Consider the following 16,828-nt stretch of genomic DNA (forward strand, 5'->3'; position numbering starts at 1 on the left):
TTTGTGTTTACTTCAGAATTGGAGGACAGGCCTGAGAAGACAGGTATAATTTAAACCAGGAAATTTATGAAGAGATGGGAACACAAGACATGACCACAACAGGATCCAAGCTAGTGAAAGCTGGAAAGATGAGATGAATTTATGCAGACTTGAGGGAAGTTTAAATTTGAAACAATCTCCTCTCGAGAAGACTGGTTTTAGGCCAATGACTGTTATCCAGGAGGAAATCTCTACAAAAGAGAAAATGTGAGAATGTAACATGTTGGACAAAACTTGGAACTTGAGCTCAGATGCTGTATCATTTCAGGAGTTTCATGCAAAAGAGGTTTCCAGGCAGTGAGATATATATGATCAAAACTTCAATGAGAATTCAGATAACAGTGACTATCAAGGAATTCAGGTGTTAGAAAAAACATGTAAATACACTGAATCCCAAAGTATCTGCTGTTGCAAAAAACTGTTAATGAAAAGCAGCACATTCGAAGGAGAGGGAGGCTTTATGCATGTTGCACATGTGGGAAAGCCTTCAGATGGAGTACTGACCTCATTAGACATCAGAGCTACCATACTGGAGAGAAACCCTATGAGTGTACTAAATGTGGAAAAGCTTTCATCCAGATCTTTAACCTTATTCAACATTACAGAGTTCATACTGGAGAGAAGCCCTTTCAGTGTAATGATTGTGGAGGAGCCTTTATTCAGAACTCTAAGCTTATTCAGCATCTGAGAATTCATACTGGAGAGAAAATTTATGAATGTAATGATTGTGGGAAATATTTTAGTGAGCGCTGAATCCTTATTGAACATTACAAAATTCACACTGGAGAGAAACCCTACGAGTATAGTGAATGTGGGAAAGCCTTTAGACACAGTTCACACTTCAGTCAACATCAAAGAACACATGATATTCAACTGGCCGTGGATATCAAATGGAAACTCTGTTTATGTAATGAATGTGGCAGGGCTTCTCACCAAAATGCTCATGGTATCAAACATCATAGAATTCATACTTGTGATAAACTCTATGACTGTAGTGCATGTGGGAATACTTTTGGTGCACAATCAACTCTTATTCAGCATCATAAATTTCACACAGGAGAGAAACCTACGAACACAGTGAATGTGGGAAAGCCTTTAGGCAGAGGACCCAACTTACTGAACACCAGACCATTTATCTGGAGAGAAACCTTATGAATGCAGCAAGTGTGGAAAAGCCTTCACTCACAGTTCCAATCTTTTTCTACACCAGAAAATTCACATGAAAAAATTATCTTAAGTAGGATTTCCCTCTCAAACCTCATGAGGAACAGTATTCCTTTGCCTCAAATGGCATTTTCATGATTCTAACATTGTTCCTGTTGACTACCTCACCAATAGACAAGAATAAGAAAATATCAAATCTTTAATTTCATGGCTATATGAACATGATTGTAGAAATGGTGGGGGGCAAAGTCCAGCCAGGTGGCCGTCTGTCAAGTTGTAGTGTGGCTTTGTAGTTCCATTTTATTTCTAAGTAGCTTCGTGAGCCCAAGGAGATTCTGATTGTAATTTGTGATTGTTCTTCAGGAGAAGCAGTACTCAAACTGTCAGCAAATCCTATCAGCTCTATCTGCAAAATATTCCAAATCGGAGCATTTCTCTTCATCTCCAGCCTGTGATACCGTTATCTCTCCTCTCACTATTGCAATGGTCTAACTGGTTTCCCGGCCAATGGTCTAACTGGTTTCCCGGCCTCACTTTTGCATCCTAAGATCTGCTCATGCTGTATTCACTGGCACTAATATTCTCTGCAGAAGCAAGGACCAGGCCAGGGACTTGAGAATATTTTGAAATAAGTGTATACAACATTCCTCCAATCCTAAAATCAAGTGTTTTCCTTAATCAGCAGGAGTAGTAGGAGCAGTCTGCACCCACACACCCTCAGAATTGAGATGATCAAGGAGTTGGAGGGACTCAAACCAAGCAGGTGCCCCTTCTTGTTGAAGCTCCTTAAAAATTTAGATGAAAGTGAGCTGTGGTCTTTGTCCCCCAAATTGAAGTGACTCAAAATCTGGGAACTGTGCTCTCCAACTAACAATTTGAGAGCTGAGGCTCTCCAACTAACTAGGGAGGTGAGTTTTACAAGCAGTAGTGAAGGAAAGGAGTACAGAGACACGGCCAAGCATGTGGGGTGTAGCCTAAGCACTAAGGAGGGGGTCTCAAGACTCATAGTGTCAAAGACACTATTGAGACATGTGTCATTGAGACATTTCCTACAGGGAAGGAGACTCAAGTTTTCCCACCAGATGAAAGTGCTGACCGATTGTGGACAACAGGGACACCAGACTGAGTGGAGCCAGAAGGAGACTGACAGTGTCCCAGAGCTCTTCCTCTGTCTTCTGAGACAAACATCCACAGGCTACTCACCCATCCCCAACCCACAAGATTTTCCCTTAAAAGTCCTTGCTTAGGCTTTTCCCCCACCATTAGCTGCCTCTGCTCCAGTTGCTCAGTCTTGTAATTAAATGCCTGATTTCCCTCACTGCTACCCAGTATCAGTGTCTTGGCTTAGCTGCACTCAGGTGAGAGGACCCAAGTTTGGTTTGGTAATAACAGTTATACCTGGTTAATAACCTCCAGCTTTATTATTGAGCTAAACCCATCAACAAATAATATTAGACCAAGGTTCTCAATGGGAGTTACTAATAAGCTGAAGAGATGCACAGAATTTTCCTATATTCTGATGAAACAATTTTGGGAATAGTCTTGCTATTCAGCCAAGTCTGCCTGTCCTATTATGCATTACACACTAATTTTAAACTCACCCAGAACTTGAGTTAATTGTCAAATTAGCTCTTTTTTATATTAATGGGTCTAGATTATTATGTGCGGTTATTTTATCAGAAGATGGAGAGAGGCAAGTTGAAGTGACGAAACAGTGAGGGAAGGCACAGCCTGATGACACAAGAAGACTGGCTGTGAATGGATCCAGGCCTGATTAATTTGGCAGTTCATGTGCAAAGATATTTTTTCCTGAATTTTGCACAATTATACACCCAAAAAGTCAGCTTCATCCCCGTGCTGACTTCCATCATGTAGAGACATGGTGACAGAATCTGCAAGGGTCACAAGGAGATATGAAAATTGGCTGGGAGAGTGAAGGAGATTATTTTTCTACAATTCCTGTCTAAGGAACCAAAAATGCCACCACACAGCATTCCTCCTGCTTCCGTGAGTGCAACTATGTCACTTGTCCACAGAGACACAAATACCTGATGGAGGAAGTCAGACTGAATTGATGAGACCAGCCTATATTTAAATTGTAAAATGAGATGACCAGATCCTATTAGGTTTAGTTATTTGAATTATTCAGTGGTTTTGTAATCAATCTGACAAAAAAAAAAAAGGATGCTCTTTAGATTAGTAATTTCTGCTCATTATCTTATTCTATATTAAGATATTAACATCAAGATTCTCAATAACAAAATTTTTGATCAGCTAATTTTTTGGTTTTTTGTTATGAATATTCATGAGATACAAATCTGATTATCAGCCCTTGTGCCAATGATGTGAAGGCCAGATTCATACTGGCAGCATGCCCATTACCACAAATTGCATTTGTACCACGTGTCCCCCACCCAATTATCCTCAACCGCTTTCTGCCTCCCCCTTACCTCCAACTCCAGTTTGTAGCCCATGGAATGTTTTGTCCTCTGCAAGTCCAATGCACGACTGTGGTCTTTCTTTCCTTCCGTCATTCTCTCAGATCAGCAAATCTTAATTACCCCCAAATCTTCATCTTCACTGAAAAGTTCTTACTCCTGAGTTTCCTCTATACACTCAATGTGTGTAATTGAGCTCTTAATAGAGTAGAAAATTAAAAAACAAAATAACAACAAAACAAAGCCACTACATTTGCAACACCAACAACTCAACTGAAGAAGACATTAGCCAAGAGCACTGCTCTGTGTCTCTGAGTTCGTATTTCTGTTTTTACAGGGACTCCAGAAAACACGCTCCATTTTTCTCAAATGTTGGCCTCCACTTGCTCCAAGAGAAGGTCACACTTTGTTCTTAGTTTGTAAGTCCTGGTCTCTGGAAGCAGCCGGGAGGAAGCCAGCTGTTGAAGCTTCCCTCTCTCCGTGTAGACACCCTCACCGCTGTCCTTCTCTCTTCCTCTGGAGGTGGCGGCTGGTTCCTCTTGGTGTGTCCATCATTGGCAACCTTCAAAGGCATCTTATACCTTTAACCCTTCTCTTTTCTCTTTTGCACGTTCCTTTTTTCTATTGCCCCTTCTTACTAAAATTATAACTTGATCCAAGCTACATTTTTATTAATATTATCTACAAATGTGACAATATTCTTCACAAATACTGTTCACAAGCTCTTGTTAACCCTATTTTTACAGTGACTCCAATAAACGCCCTTCATTTTTTCAAACGTTGGCTTCCATTTGCTCGAAGTTTAAATTCTTCTTTCTTAGTCTATACTTTACTGCTCTCTACAGGGAGTCGGGAAGAGACCTAATTTTCACTTTCCTGGGGATGAGCATACCCTAGCAAGCATCCCCACATATGTAAATAGATGCACATCTATTAGATTTTCTTCTCTATGAGTAAGAATTTGTATCAGTCTCTCACCAGGGCCATAAGCTAACTGCAGGCCAGGTCATGCCCATGTGCATCTGTCCAAGCCTTGGTGGGTGGGTGGTGACTAACAGGCTTACCTGGATCTTGATGTTGTGTGATGTCCTTTGTCCTCCACTGTTTCACAGCAGGTCATACCTGGTGTGTCCTGTATTACCTACATTCAGGCATCTAGATTATTTGTTATTTAATGCACCCAACTAATATTATTGAATAGCCAGGTTGTAATATGCTGCATTCAAGACTCTGTTCATGAAATGATATGGTGGAAAGGGCTTTACAGAGACAACTGGATCTTAATCAGCCCGTGTCTGGGTGAGGACACTGGGGAGGGGGGTGGGTCCCCTGTTTCCATCTCCCAGGTGTGACAAGTCAGGTGCAGGATGATAGGAGGTGTCTCTTGTGCACATATGTCTTTTCTGATTTCTAGAGACAATGACACTAATAAAGTGATGATGTTATTGAACAGCTCTGGATTCCTACTATCAAGGTCATATAGAAACTTACTGCTGTGATCCCCAATGTATATCCTTACAGACTGGAGGTGAGAATGGTGAGGTCCAGCCTCCGGGCTGCACAGTGAAGAGGGGTGGGGCTACACTGTGCTCTCCACCACCACTTACTCATACTGTATCAGCAGCAATGCCAGGGATCACGAACTCGAGCATAGACTTGGGTGGATCATTTAAGAGGGTCTAACCTCCTGGAGCAGAGAGCTGCCCTGTATCCATGGGGAATTCTTCCACTCTGCAAACCAGTCACTGCAGTTCAGTTTCTAAGAATCATGCACTTCTCTCCACCAAAGTAGTGGAAGCCTCTTTTATAGGACCTAAAATTCACTGCATGTGACCTAGAGAGCAAGAAGTGGACACTTCCAGGACAGGTGAGTCTGTACATGAAGACCAGGTTACTGGACCACAGCATAGAAGTGAGCTGAGGAGCTTCCACTGGCTGTCTCTGTTTTTAGCACTGAATGGAATTTGCATTTTTCAGTGTTCTCCTAGAAGGCAGTCCTAGGGCCAGGGTGTTTTTCAGACATGGAAGTGTGTACAGGGAAGTAACAGCATTAGGGGACTCTTGGCTAGATCAACAAAGCTAGGAATCATTATCATCTAGGCAGAATTGTCTACCTCATTTGAAAAACAAGCTGCATGATTAGTTGATATGCATAAGTCAAAATCCATAGCAACGTGTGCAGCGGACTGAAATGTGTCCCCCAAAGTTTAATGTGTTGGAGGCTAGGTCAGCAGTGTGAATGTTAAGCGCATGGGAAATACTATTATTATAATCGAAAGGTGGGACCTTGAAGAGGTTATCAGATTTTGAGGACCTGCCGTGGTGAATGGTTTCGGCTGGTCATGGGCATGGTTCTGAGGGCTTTAAAAGAAGAGTAGGTGGGATGTTCCGTCTCTCTGTTCCACCATTCTGCCACATCAGACTCCTGTGTCCCTGTCACCTCCAAGGCATTGTCCCTGTCACCTCCAAGGCCTGTGTCCCTGTCACCTCCAAGGCATTCAGCAGATGTGTTTCCTGGAGTTTGGACTTCCCAGCCTCTGAAAATGTAAACAATAAATTTCATATTCTTACAAATTACCCAGTTCCAGGTATTTTGTTATAAGCAACAAAAACAGATGAATATAATATGAGTACATGTAGTAGTGAAGCTATTTCAGGTGAAGAAATGCGCTCCCAAGTTAAATGAGCTTGAACAGCTGATCTGAATCATGATGAATATTGGATTCTACTCAGCTTTGTTTGAAGTCAATGTGATTACTACATTTAGCTAATGCTATAAAACTTTTAGATATCCTATCATTTAATCATGAGCTAGTGGAGAAGAATGTCTTTATCAACTTAGAGGACACTGCATATGGCATGTGCTTGACATGGAAAGACTAGAAGTACTCTCATATATTCACTGTGGTAGTGGCACATTGATCCTCTTCCCAAAGCTGTTCTTGATTCTTGGCTACATCCAACTTCCTGACTAGTTTATTTAGCACATTTCCTGGCTTTGAAGAAAAGGACACCGGCCTTGCTGAGGGAGGATCCCAGACGAAGAACCAAGCTGTCCCTAGGGCCCAACCCACATCACCTTTCTATGTGAAGCCACAGACACAGGAACCTCCCCTTCCGCATTAACACCTTTACATGTAAAGTTGACACCAACATGCAAGTCCCGGCTTAGGAGTCCAGATGAAACCACAGCACCCATTACTTAAAATCCTGCTCCTACTCATCTGGAAAATATTTTTTGGAAGTCACATGCCTCATCTGCAGCGACATGAAACACCTGTGGTTCTTCCTAGTTTGGGTGGTGGCTCCCAGATGTGAGTGTCTCAGGGATTCAGACATGAAGATATGGGAATGCGTGACTCACTGTGGTTCCCTCTGTCCCCAGGTATCCCATCTGAGGTGCAGCTGTAGGAGTCAGCCCAGGGCTGCTGAAGCCCTCGCAGACCCTTCCCTAACCTGTGCTGTTCCTGGTTCCTGCATCAGCAGTGTTTATTATTGGAGCAGGACCCGCCGATCCGCAGGGAAGGGGAGGAGTAAGTGGGGCAAAGCTATTACAGAGGGAGCACCAACCACAACCTTCCCAGTAAGAGTCGAATCACCCTGTCAACAGATACATCCAAGAACCAGTTCTCGCTGCAACTGAGCTGTGACCGCTGAGGACACAGCTGTATGTTACTGTGTGAAACACCAGGGGAGGTCAGTGTGAGCCCAGACACAGACCCCCCTTCAGAGGACAGGACGGGGCTGGGCTTAGGTGTTAACTTATGACCACCAGGGGGTGCTCAGGCCCCTCAGAGCAGGAGGCCCAGCCCAGGAGCAGGTGTAGGAGGGAAGGGAAGGGGCCTCAGTGTCTGGTCAGTGCTTTTCTCTCCTCACCAGCCCCTCAGCGGCCTCCAGGGCATCTCTTTATTCCTTGTGGCTGTTTTCTCATGTCCTTGCTGAGGGTAAAAAAGTAAATTTCCCTGTTTGTGGATGAGCTGTGAGAAGTCACCGGGGACCTTTCCTTCACCACGTTTCTCTGCGACTCTCATTCTTGACAAACAAAACCTCCTAAAGGCTGTCATCATCCTTTCATTGCTGCCATAGACTGAACTGTGTCAAGCCCTGAAATCTATATGTTCAAACCCAAAGCCCCAATGTATCTGCATTTGAAAATAGGGGTTTTAAGGAGGTAGTTAAAGTTAAGTTTTGTTATAAGTGTGGGGCTATAATCCTTAAGGACTGTTTTTCTTGTGAGAAGAGGAAAAGACATCAGGGTCCTCTTTCTGTCTCCATACGTACACACAGAAGAGGCCATGTGAGGATGCAGTGAAAAGTTGGCTGTTTACAAGCCAGGAGGACAGGTCTCACCAGAAACCGACCCTACTGGGATACTGATCTTGGACTTCAGGACCCTGGAACTAAGAAAGTAAATATCTGTTGTTTAGGTCACCAAGTCTGGTATCTTTTTATGGCAGCCCAAGAAGATGAATGCAGAACAATTGCATTTGCTTAGTCTCCTGGATGGAGAAGCAGCCCACTGAGGCTGGGCTCATCTCTCAGATTTCCTCAAGAAATAGGAGAGAAGAAAAGCTTCAAGATGAGATGCCATCACAGTCCTGTTGGGTCATTTTCTGAATGGGGCCTCTGAAAGCAGCCCTGGGCTGTGTCCTAACACATGACTACCGGCTTCCACTTAGAGAATCCATGAGGATAATGATGGCAAGCTGCACAGAAGCCCGTTTCAACATCTCCCTTCCCCCGGTACTATCTAAAGTACCGAGGGATCAGTCCCTAGTTCCTGCTTTTCACGGAGTCAGTACCCTAATCACTTCTTCCCAGCTCTTCCCTGAGTGGAGCCTCAGTAAGTTTGGGGCATTAACGCACCTGACCCCACTTCATGCCCCAACATCCATATCATGTGTCCATCCTTCCACGGATAACCCAGGGCAGGTTATGTAAGCTCTTCATGTGCACCTTGTTGCATCTACATTCCATGCCCAGGGAGGATTCCAGGTCACGCAGAACAGGCATGTGCTGTGTGTGGCACAGCCAGCTGCCAACCCCAGGGCACCTCTCTCAACTCATACCTTATGTCAGATGGTGTCTAGATGGCATCATTGTCTACAGAGGACTGTGGTGGACAGACTAGTGGACAACTGGGGTCAGATAGCAACCAAGGAATAGGCTGAGTGAGACGGTCACTGCCAACATCACCAACATTCCCAATGACCAGGGACAATATCCGCAGCCAAATATCTCTGAGTGCCAAAGTTATGCAACAGATCTAAAGCCAGAATGTGAGAGGAATTCAGAGCTGGAAATGTGCTTATCATAAAGGTCATAGATAGCAAAAGTGAGCTGGGAGTTCTGCTTCAGAAGTTGGTCGAGAGCTGCAAAATGTGAGAAGTGTCATGGCAGCGAAAGGGAGCTCTCTGGCAGAAAGAAGACAAAAAAAACCCGAGTGGTTCAGAGGAGGAAGTTGCTGAAGGGAAGACTCCAGAAACTGATAAGCTTGGGAAGAAAAAGCCTCCTGCAGAAAAGGGGAAGATGTGGGCATGAAGTACAGAATATAGTGGAAAGATTTGGAGCTGACGTTAACAAGGCTCTTCTTGCCAAGAGAAAAAGACTAGAAAGGACACCAGGGCATCTGTCGAATCCAATAACCAGAGAATGGAACGTGTTTGGAAAACACAAGAGAAAGGCAGAAGCTTAACCGAGAATATTCTTAGCAGCTTGTGACTTTGTTTCAGCAGTGAGATATAGATGTGCACAAAGCCGAGGAAGAAGAAAAACTACCTAAAGTGTTTCACCAGCAGCAAAATGTCTTCAACAATGTAGAATCGTTCAGAGTCAGAGCCTGAAAGCAATTAGGTCATTATACAAGCAGTTCATAAAGAGCACAGAGGACTTGCAGAAGAATCATGATAATCTACTTATTGGTGCACAAAATGACCTTAGAAAAGAAGTGACTGTGTTGCAAAATAAATATGATGGAAACTGTAAGATATTATATTTAAAATTGAGAAAATATTGATGACAGAAAGCACTGCAGTATTTCATTTGCTGACATATTTATAACAAGTAAAAATTTAACAAATGTTGATTCTCTCCTTTTGTGAAACAATGGCAGCAAGAGATGGCAAGTGTTTGAAACTCTCTTCAATCCATGTTGTTCTGATGACTCTTAAGAACTTGAAACTAAATAATATGATAACAAGCATAACATTAGCCAAGAGGCATGTAAGTCATTAGAGTGGTTTAGAAATTCTAGTTTACATTATAACACCTTTAATCATTAGCTTGTTTCAGTGCAAGATCCTTATTTCCATTAAAAGTTCCTAATACAATCTAAACAGTTATGTATCAGCTATATCCAAATTATATATATCAAGCTTTCAGCTCTTTACTAGGAACAGTGAATTTTTCCCTCTAACACTGTTGGTTAACATTCAGCAGCAAAGATGATTTAATTTTAAAAAAAGAGCTGCAATATGTGATTTTGAATTGAACATTGCTTTATGTACAAATAAAATAATGATTTGTGCTTCTTTATACACACTTATATTAAAATTGTCAATCAGCTTGATTGCAAACTTTAAAGAGCTAATCTCCCAAATGAAACAAACAAATCACTTTGTGAAACTCCGATTTCTGTGACTAGTAGGGAAACAAAATGTTTGAGAATATTGTTAACATTTTATTAATTTCCAAGTGACAGGGTCACATCTGAAGTCAGACTAACATAATCTGTATGACAAGAATTGACAGTCAAGAACCTGTACAAAGATGAAACTTGGTGATTTGTTCATTAGCAAAGCACTTAACTATATATTGCAAATAATTAATATTGAGTACATAGCAATTTCAAATAATGGATATTGTCTTATTATCCTTTGAATGTATACTATATGGAGACTGCACAGGTGATCCATTTTATACTGTTATTGGTTATTATCATTCATATTACACAAATTTGCCTTTCCACTTTGTTCTTGGCCACATTCATCAAGGATCCTGAAATTTTATTAGTTTGCCATATTTATATTTGATTTTATTCTGATTTGATTTTCCAAGTTAACAGTTTTGTGAACTGAGCGTCACAGAGGTTTTTAATAAAGTGTTTAAGTAAATCTTTCATCAAAATTTTTTACTGCATCTATGATTTTTTTTTACCTGTGGGATATTAATAAATGCACATCTTGACTTACAAAAACAGGATTTCTATTCTCTGTCTTAAAGATGTCTATCTTAATTACACATAATAAAAGAGTAAATAAATAAGTACTCCGTGTGGTTTCAGTAGTAGGAATTTGTGTGGAGGCAAGAAATGCTCTTGGCTTTGCTGATGGGTGGGTTGTGCACGACTGCAAGAGGCGTTCTGTAGGTGCTGTTGAAGTGAACATAGTTAACATTTTCTTTACATGTTGGAAATGCTCAGTGCTATTCTGGCTGCTTGTTTTTTAAGCTTCTGAGAAAGTTTGTTTGAAAATAATTCTATAAATTTTGATTTCATTTTTATATTTTTATTTCTTTCAATATTTGTTCTTTATATATTAAGGCTATGTTATCTTATACATTTTGGTTAGAATATGTATGTCTTTAGGCAGACTTGAAATTGATTATGACTTTTTTTTCTTAAAGTCTTTTTGATATTAACATTTCTCTATCAGGTTTTTTAAAAATTATTATATTTCACAGATTCTCCACCATCTTATATTGAAACATTTACAGTCTCATATTTTAAATATATCTATTATTAAAATCATGACAGGACATTTTTGTTAATAAAAGCTATTACTTTCGTTTTACTTTGACTACTTGGCTATTGAAACATTACACAATTACAGACACATTTAGATGTGGATCTGCTGTTACTATTTGATCTCTGAGATTCTGCTTTGTCCATGATTTTCTTTCCTTCTCTTGTGAATGAACAATAGGCAAACAGAGAAGTTTAAAGGAAAATTTCTAGGGAATAAGGTGCCCTAGAGACATTAGTGATTTCTGACATTTATGTTGGAATCTAGAAAGCTGCACAAAAATAGAGGACTGTGTGCATGTCCAGGGTGTCCTGTGAGGGCCTGAATATCTCCCATTAGGAGCCTCAAGGCTCTGATCAGTCAGAAAGCAAAGGCTAAGATGGGCCAGTAAACCACCTGGCTGACTGTTAAACACAGTCCGAACCTACACAGAAGGTGGGAGACTTACTGGTTTCAGGTACTTAATTTATTTGAAATAATTAGCTAACCATTAAGCTAACTGAGCATAGAATTCAGTGGTCACACACAACAAAGTAGGAAGTTTTACAGAATTAGTTTAAAAAGTCATTAAAGAGCAAAAGTAATAAGGCCAAAGAAAAAAAGACAATGCGATAGAATTACCACATTAAGTACTATGAATTACTAGTTCCAAGAAAATTTTTATAAATGCATACAAAAAATGTGGCGTAAAAACAGAAAATAAATGAATAACGAAAACTGACCTGAGGAAGCCCATGTTTTCAAGTAATTAGACAAAATTTTAAGTCGGCTATGTTGAAAAAAAAGAGAAAAGAAGAAAACAAACACTAAAAGATGCCATGTCTCATGTAATAAATGAAAGTATGAGATCAAAGTTTCACCAAATAGGGAATAACAATAAAGTAATAATAAAGACAAATTTATTTAAAATTTAAACAATTGAAGTTGAGAATACAATGATTCAAATAAGAATTTAGTTATTTTTGTTTGAACTGACAGGCTGTAGTTATACATAATTAGGGTTACAATTTGATGTTTTGATACATATATATGTTATAAAATAATTGGATCAGAGGTGTACAATTTGATGTTTTTTTTAAAAAAGATGACCGGTAAGGGGATCTGAACCCTTGACTTGGTGCTCTCAGCTCCACACTCTCCCAAGCGAGCCATGGGCCGGCCCCTAATTAGATGTTTTGATATATGTATATGTTACATAATAATTGGGTCAGAGAGGTTAATGTATCAAACACCTCATTCATTTTTCATTTCTTCATGGCAAAAACATTCAAAAGCCTCTCCTGCAGTTATTACGTAATATACAGAACTTGACTGTTAGCTGGAGCCACCCTACTGTTCCATGGAAAGAACATCAGAATTTATTCCTCCTATCTAATTGTAAATTTGTACCCATTGGCCAACCTCTCCCTCTTTTTCCTCCATTTCCCCCCAAAAACACCACCACCACTCTCTGGTGAACACTATTCCTTCTGCCTCTATAAAATCAACTTATTTTTTTGCACATATGAGTGAGGTCATGTGATATTTGTCTTTCTGTGCCTGGCTTACTTCACTTAACGTAATGTCCTCCAACTCCAGGTTCATCCATGTTGCCACAAATGACAGCACTTCATTCTTTTTTATGGCTGCATAGCATTCCATTGTGTATATATACGACATTTTAAAATCCATTTCTCCATTGTTGCACACTTAGGTTGATTCCATATCTTGGCTATTGTAAGTTGTGCTACAATAAACATGGGAGTGCAGATATCTCTTTGACATTGAAGAGATATCTGCACTCCCATGTTTATTGTGAGATTGCTGGATCACATGGTAGCTCTAATTTTAATTTTTGAGGAACCTCCATACTGTTTTCCACAGAGGCTGTACTAGTTCACACTCACAGTATACAAGTGTTCCCTTCTCTCCACATCCATGCCAATGCTTGTTTTCTTTTGTCTTCTTGATAATAGCCATTATAACTGGTGAGGTGGTATCTCAGTGTTGTTTTAATTTGCATTTCCCCAATGATTAGGATGTTGAGCATTTTTAATATGCTTGTTGGCCATTTGTATGCCTTCTTTAGAGACATGTTTATTAATATTTTTTATTGTCCATTTCTCAGTTGGGTTATTTGGGGCTTTTTGCTGTTGAGATTTTGAAGTTCCTTATATACTCTTAATATTAACTCCTTGTCAGATGTACAGTTTGCAAATATTCTCTCCCATTCTGTAGGTTGTCTCTTCACTCTAAGTTTCCTTTGATGTGCAAAAGCTTTTTAGTTTGATATAATCCCACTTGTCTATTTTTGCTTTTATTGCTCGTGCTTTCAAAGTCTCATTTTAAAAATCCTTGCCCAGCCCCATGTCATGGATAATTACTCTTATGCAGTTTCACACTTTTGGGTCTTACATTTAAATTTTTTAAGTTGATTAAATTTTGAGTTGATTTTTATAAATGGTAAAAGGTAGGAATGTAGTCTCATTCTTCTGCATGTGGATATTCAGTTTTCCCAACACCTTTTATTGAAGAGACTATCTTTTCCTCAATATGTGTTCTTGGCCCCTGTGCCAAAGATCAGTTGGCTGTTGTTTTAGTCTATTTTGTGTTGCTATAACAGAAACACCTGAGACTGGGTAATTTATAAAGAAGAGAGGTTTATTTGGCTTATGATTCTGGGACAGCTGCACCTGGCACAGGCCTCAGGTTGCTTCTGCTCATGGTGGAAAGTGGCAGGCAGCCGGCAGGTACAAGCAGATCACATAGTGAGAGAGGAAGCAAGAGAGAGAAAGCAAGAGAGAGAGAGAGAAGGTGCCAGGGTATTTTTGTAAGCAACGACCTCTCGTGGTAACTAATAAAGTGATAACTCACTCATTAATCCCCCCTTCCTCAGGGAGAGCATTAATCCATTCATGAGGGATCCGCCCCCATGACTCAGTCAGTTTCCAACACTGCCACATTGGAGACCAAATTTCCACATGAGTTTTGGAGGGGACAACACATCCAAACTCCATCATTCCGCCCCTGGCACCCCCAAACTCATGTCACTCTCACATACAAAATACAATCATTCTATCCCAACAGTCCCAAAAGTCTTAGCTTGCCCCAGCACCAACTTAAAAGTCCAAAGTCCAAAGTCTCCTCTGAGACCAAAAGCAAAAGTCCTTCCGGCTTTGAACCTGTAAAAGTCAAAACCAAATTTATCTACTCCCAAGATACAATGGTGGAAAAGACATTGGGTACACATTCCCATTTCAAAAGGGAGGAATAGGCCAGAAGAAAGGAGAAACAGGTCCCAAACAAGTCCAAAACCCAGCAGAGCAGGCATTAAATCTCATGGCTGGTGAATCAGGTACCTTGATTCCATGTTCGAATGCCTCTGCACACTGGTGTGGGGATTGGGACCCCAAGTTCTTGGGCAGTTCTGCTCCTATGGCTTTCCTGATCTCAGGCCACAGTTCACCTCTCCCAGGCTGGGGTCCCACTCTGGTAGCTCCACAGGTCTGGGGTCTCCATGGCGGTCCTGCTCTACCTGCTCCAGTAGGCATGATGCTGATGGGGTTTCTCTGCTGCAATGACCCATTTCTGCTCGGCATTGCACTAGCAAAGGCTGTCTGTGGTGACTCCACCGCTGTGACAGATCTCTTCCTGGGCACCAAGACTTTTCCATACATACTTTGAAATCTGGGTGGAGATTCCCAAGACTTCCCAGCTCTGGCATTCTGTGTGACCCTGCGGACCTAACACCATGTGGATGCCTCCAAGACTTCTGGCCTGTAGTTTCCAAAGCTGTGGGTCTAGACACACCTGGAGCTAATTTAGCCACAGCTGGAACAGCCAAAGTAGCTGGGGTACTGGTGCTGGAAGCAGCTTCTAGAGGTGGCCCTGGGCAGCAAGCCCATGGAGGGTGCCTCGGGTCTGTTCCCCAAGACCATCTTGTCTCCCTAGGCTTTTGGGCCTGAAATGGAAGGGTTGGCCTCAGAGGCTTCTGCAATGCCTTCAGGGTATTTTTCTCCTTCTCTTGAAAATCCCTTTCCTTTGACTAATCTTCTTAGCTAATGGATGCTGGGCTGCACCACTGCATGCTCTCTGCTTTTCTACCACATGGCCAGGCTGCAAATATTCCAAAACTTTATTCTCTGCATCCCTTTTCATTTCTGGCTTTACATCATGTCTTTGTCACCATAATTCAGAGCAGGCTCTTAAAAGCAACCATGCAGCTTCCTTAATGCTTTGCTGTTTAGAAATTTCTTCTACCAAATGCACTGGTTCACAACTCTTAAGTCTCACCTTCCACAAAGTCCAAGGGCATGGACACAATGCAGCCAGGTTCCTTGCTATGGTTTAGCAAGGGTTATCTTTTGTCCAATTCCCAATAAGTTCCTCATTTCTATCTGAGACCTCATCTTTTGAATGGACTTCACTGTCCACATTTCTATCAGCATTCTGCTCGCCACCACATAAGTCTCTAAGACATTCCAAACTTTCCCTCATCTTTTCTTCTTCTTCTAAGTCCTCCAAACTCCTCCAACCTTTGCCCATTACCCAGTTCCAAAGCTGCATCCACATTTTCAGATATCTGTTTAACAACACTACACTCCTCGGTACCAATTTTCTGTTTTAGTCCATTCTGTGTTGCAATAACAGAATCCTGAGACTGGGTAATTTATAAAGAAGAGAGGTTTATTTGGCTTATGATTCTGGGACAGCTGCATCTGGCACAGGCCTCAGGCCGCTTCTACTCATAGCAGAAAGTGGCAGCAGCCGGTGGGTACAAGCAGATCACATGGTGAGAGGAAACAAGAAAGAGAAGAGAGAGAAAGAAGGTGCCAGGTTTTTTTTTTAAGTAACGACCTCTTGTGGGAACTAATCGAGGGAGAACTCACTCCTGAATCCCCCCTCCCCCAGGGAGGGCATTAATCCATTCATGAGGGATCCGCTCCCATGACTCAATCAGTTTCCAGCACTGCCACATTGGGGATCAAATTTCCACATGAGTTTTGGAGGGGACAAGACATCCAAACTCCATCAGCTGTAGGTGTGTGAATTTATGTCTGGGCTCTCTATTCTGTTCCATTGGTCTATATGTCTGTTTTTATGCCAGGACCATGCAGTTTTGGTTACTACAGCCTTATTGTATACTTTGATGTCAGGTAGTATGATGCCTCCAGCTTTGTGTAGTTTTCTCAGAATTGCTTTCGCTCTTTGTGGTCCTTTTAAATTTCATATTCATTTTAGGATTATGTTTTCTATTTCTGTAAAGAATGTCATACACGGGCCGGCCCGGTGGCGCACTGGATAGTGCGCCGCTTGGGAAGCGCGGTGGCGCTCCTGCTCGAGGGTTCGGATCCCACATACAGACCGGTTCCCGCTCACTGGCTGAGCGAGGCATGGGGGCGACGCTGAGGGTTGCAATCCCGTTGCCGGTCCCCGGCCCGGTGCGGGGGCAACACTGAGGGTTGC

General features: G+C 41.6%; 1 protein-coding gene across 1 annotated transcript in view; it reads left to right on the forward strand.

Moving 5' to 3' along the window:
• Window positions 1-205: 205 nt before the first annotated feature.
• Window positions 206-16,828, forward strand: part of LOC103608819 (RB-associated KRAB zinc finger protein-like) — a 30,265-nt gene continuing 13,642 nt past the window's right edge. Inside the window, 6 exon segments of the mRNA XM_008593209.1 lie at window positions 206-246; window positions 645-781; window positions 827-1,122; window positions 9,160-9,324; window positions 9,440-9,449; window positions 9,452-9,622. Coding sequence (XP_008591431.1) covers window positions 206-246; window positions 645-781; window positions 827-1,122; window positions 9,160-9,324; window positions 9,440-9,449; window positions 9,452-9,622 — 820 coding nt within the window.

This window comes from Galeopterus variegatus, unplaced genomic scaffold, assembly GCF_000696425.1.
Source record: "Galeopterus variegatus unplaced genomic scaffold, G_variegatus-3.0.2 Scaffold8883, whole genome shotgun sequence".
Taxonomy (NCBI): Eukaryota; Metazoa; Chordata; class Mammalia; order Dermoptera; family Cynocephalidae; genus Galeopterus; species Galeopterus variegatus.